Source organism: Papilio xuthus, unplaced genomic scaffold (assembly GCF_000836235.2).
Source record: "Papilio xuthus unplaced genomic scaffold, Pxut_1.1 DF825104.1, whole genome shotgun sequence".
Taxonomy (NCBI): Eukaryota; Metazoa; Arthropoda; class Insecta; order Lepidoptera; family Papilionidae; genus Papilio; species Papilio xuthus.
The window spans coordinates 1-1,909 of record NW_013533545.1 but is presented as its reverse complement, the minus strand read 5'-3'; the positions used below and the strand labels follow the sequence as shown (position 1 = coordinate 1,909).

Genomic DNA, 1,909 nt, shown 5'->3' with positions numbered 1-1,909 from the left:
CTTTTCGTCGTTTTCAGAATATTGACACTAACACTAATATTAATATTGCTACTAGAAATATTCTAGATATAAAAAAAAGTAAAAAGTGTCAAAATGTGTATCGAGTCAAGTACAGTTTTTTTTATTATATTATTTTTTATTATTATAAACATAGCAAAGGCAATATTTTGCAACAAAATTGAAGAATCTGTAGTAAATAAATTTAACTTACAGGTTCCTTCGTTTTAGGTTCTTTCTTTACTTCTTTAGGTTTATCCTTTTTCTCTTCTTTAGGTTTATCCTTCTTCTCATCTTTGGGTTTATCTTTCTTCTCTTCTTTGGGCTTCTTGTCTTTGGGCTTGGTCTCTCTCGGCTGGGTTGGTGCTACGTAAGCGGATCCGGTCTCTGTCTGGTACTGCGCTTTTAGTTCTAGAAGCTTCTTTACTTCTGCATCGATTGTAGCCTGAAAACACAATATAAGTTAAATATATTAAAACATAGTAGTATTATGAATATTTAGATGTATGGATGGATGTTTTAAGGTATCTCCAGAACGACTGAATCTATGAAATTTGGTATACATATAGAACATAGTCTGGAAGAACACATAGGCTACAAGCTAGAAGTTTTATACAAACGAATTGATAATAAGTTTGTTTAAACCCAAACGTATATAATTTACCTTATCAGCTTTGTTAGTTTTTAATTCTCTAACGCGGTCACCCTGACGTGCGATGTCCGCTGACAAAATGGCTGCCTTATCCATGTCTCCGTTGGCCGAAGCGGTTGTTTGCTAAGAAATATAAAATAAATATCAAGCAATTGAAAATGTCATTGCTATTTCTGGTTTTGTTAATTTACTGCACTCAGAGTTGTGGTCACTTTATTGTAGACTTATAATAATATGTTTTTTTTTACACTTAATTTTTTTTATTTATTTTGTTACTTTAATAAATATTACGTATGATTAAGATTTTCTTTTTTTTATGACAAAATAATGTGTGTTTATACCTTTTTATTATCAGTTTTCTTGGTATCTTGTTGCGGAGCGGCCGCGCTCGGTGCCCAATCTTTGCCAGTAATTGCTTTGTACTGCGCTTTTAGGTTCAGCAAATTTTTAACCTATAAGAAAAACGGTTAAAAATAATAGTAAAGAATTCACTGTAAAGTAGCCATGAGACTTAAAAAAGATAGCAAAGCGTATTATAAACAATTTCTAATATTTAAAAAAAAATTAGTAGCCTTCGCGCTAAGAATCAAATACAAAAAATAAGAAGTGGATTTGACAAAGAAGGGGACATCCTCGTCTCCTCGGCGGTCGTTTCGCTATTTCGGCGAAATCAAATGACCGTTTGCCCGTTTGTCATCTTGTAATATAAAAAGTATTTTACCTCTACGTCAATGACTGTCTTCTCGGCCTTAGCCGCTTTGAGTGTTCGTATCTTGTCACCCTGCGCTGTAATGGCAGCGGATACAGAATCTGTCTGTGAGTTATTCTGCGCAGGCGCAGGCGCAGGGCTCTGTTTGTTCTGAGCTGCTGGTTTCCAATCCTGATAGTAATACATAAATTGAAATCAATTGGTAATAAAAATAGAAACCTTACATTGAAATCGTAAGTACAGTGTAACTGGATAAGCGAGATATCCAGGGATCGCAATATTTTTCTCACTTACACAAGTTTATCGCTTATGGATGTCGTCCGTCGAGACCGGGCTATAACTCTCGTCCATAGAGAGTTTTTTTTGCTTATATAGTTTTCGCTAATTCAGGTTTGACTAGATTCACTATATTTTTTTCAATATCATTTTAAATTATTCAAACTTTCGTGAGACATTATACTAAACTTATATAAAAACGGCTAAACCGCTGGGAGCCGCGTCCGCGAAATAATACCAGTCCCACTCCTGATGAAGGCCCCCCCCCCCTCCGA

At 34.9% G+C, this 1,909-nt stretch overlaps 1 protein-coding gene across 1 annotated transcript; it reads right to left on the bottom strand.

The window, feature by feature from the left end:
• Positions 1–211: 211 nt before the first annotated feature.
• On the bottom strand, positions 212–1,547 carry LOC106126081 (bifunctional glutamate/proline--tRNA ligase-like; the record flags this gene model as incomplete). Its single annotated transcript, XM_013323548.1, has 4 exons — positions 1,371–1,547; positions 991–1,101; positions 662–772; positions 212–442 (listed from the first exon to the last, which is right to left on the bottom strand). Coding segments are annotated over exons 1-4 (627 nt in total), but the record flags the coding sequence as incomplete, so codon positions are not given.
• Between the last annotated feature and the right edge of the window lie 362 nt (positions 1,548–1,909).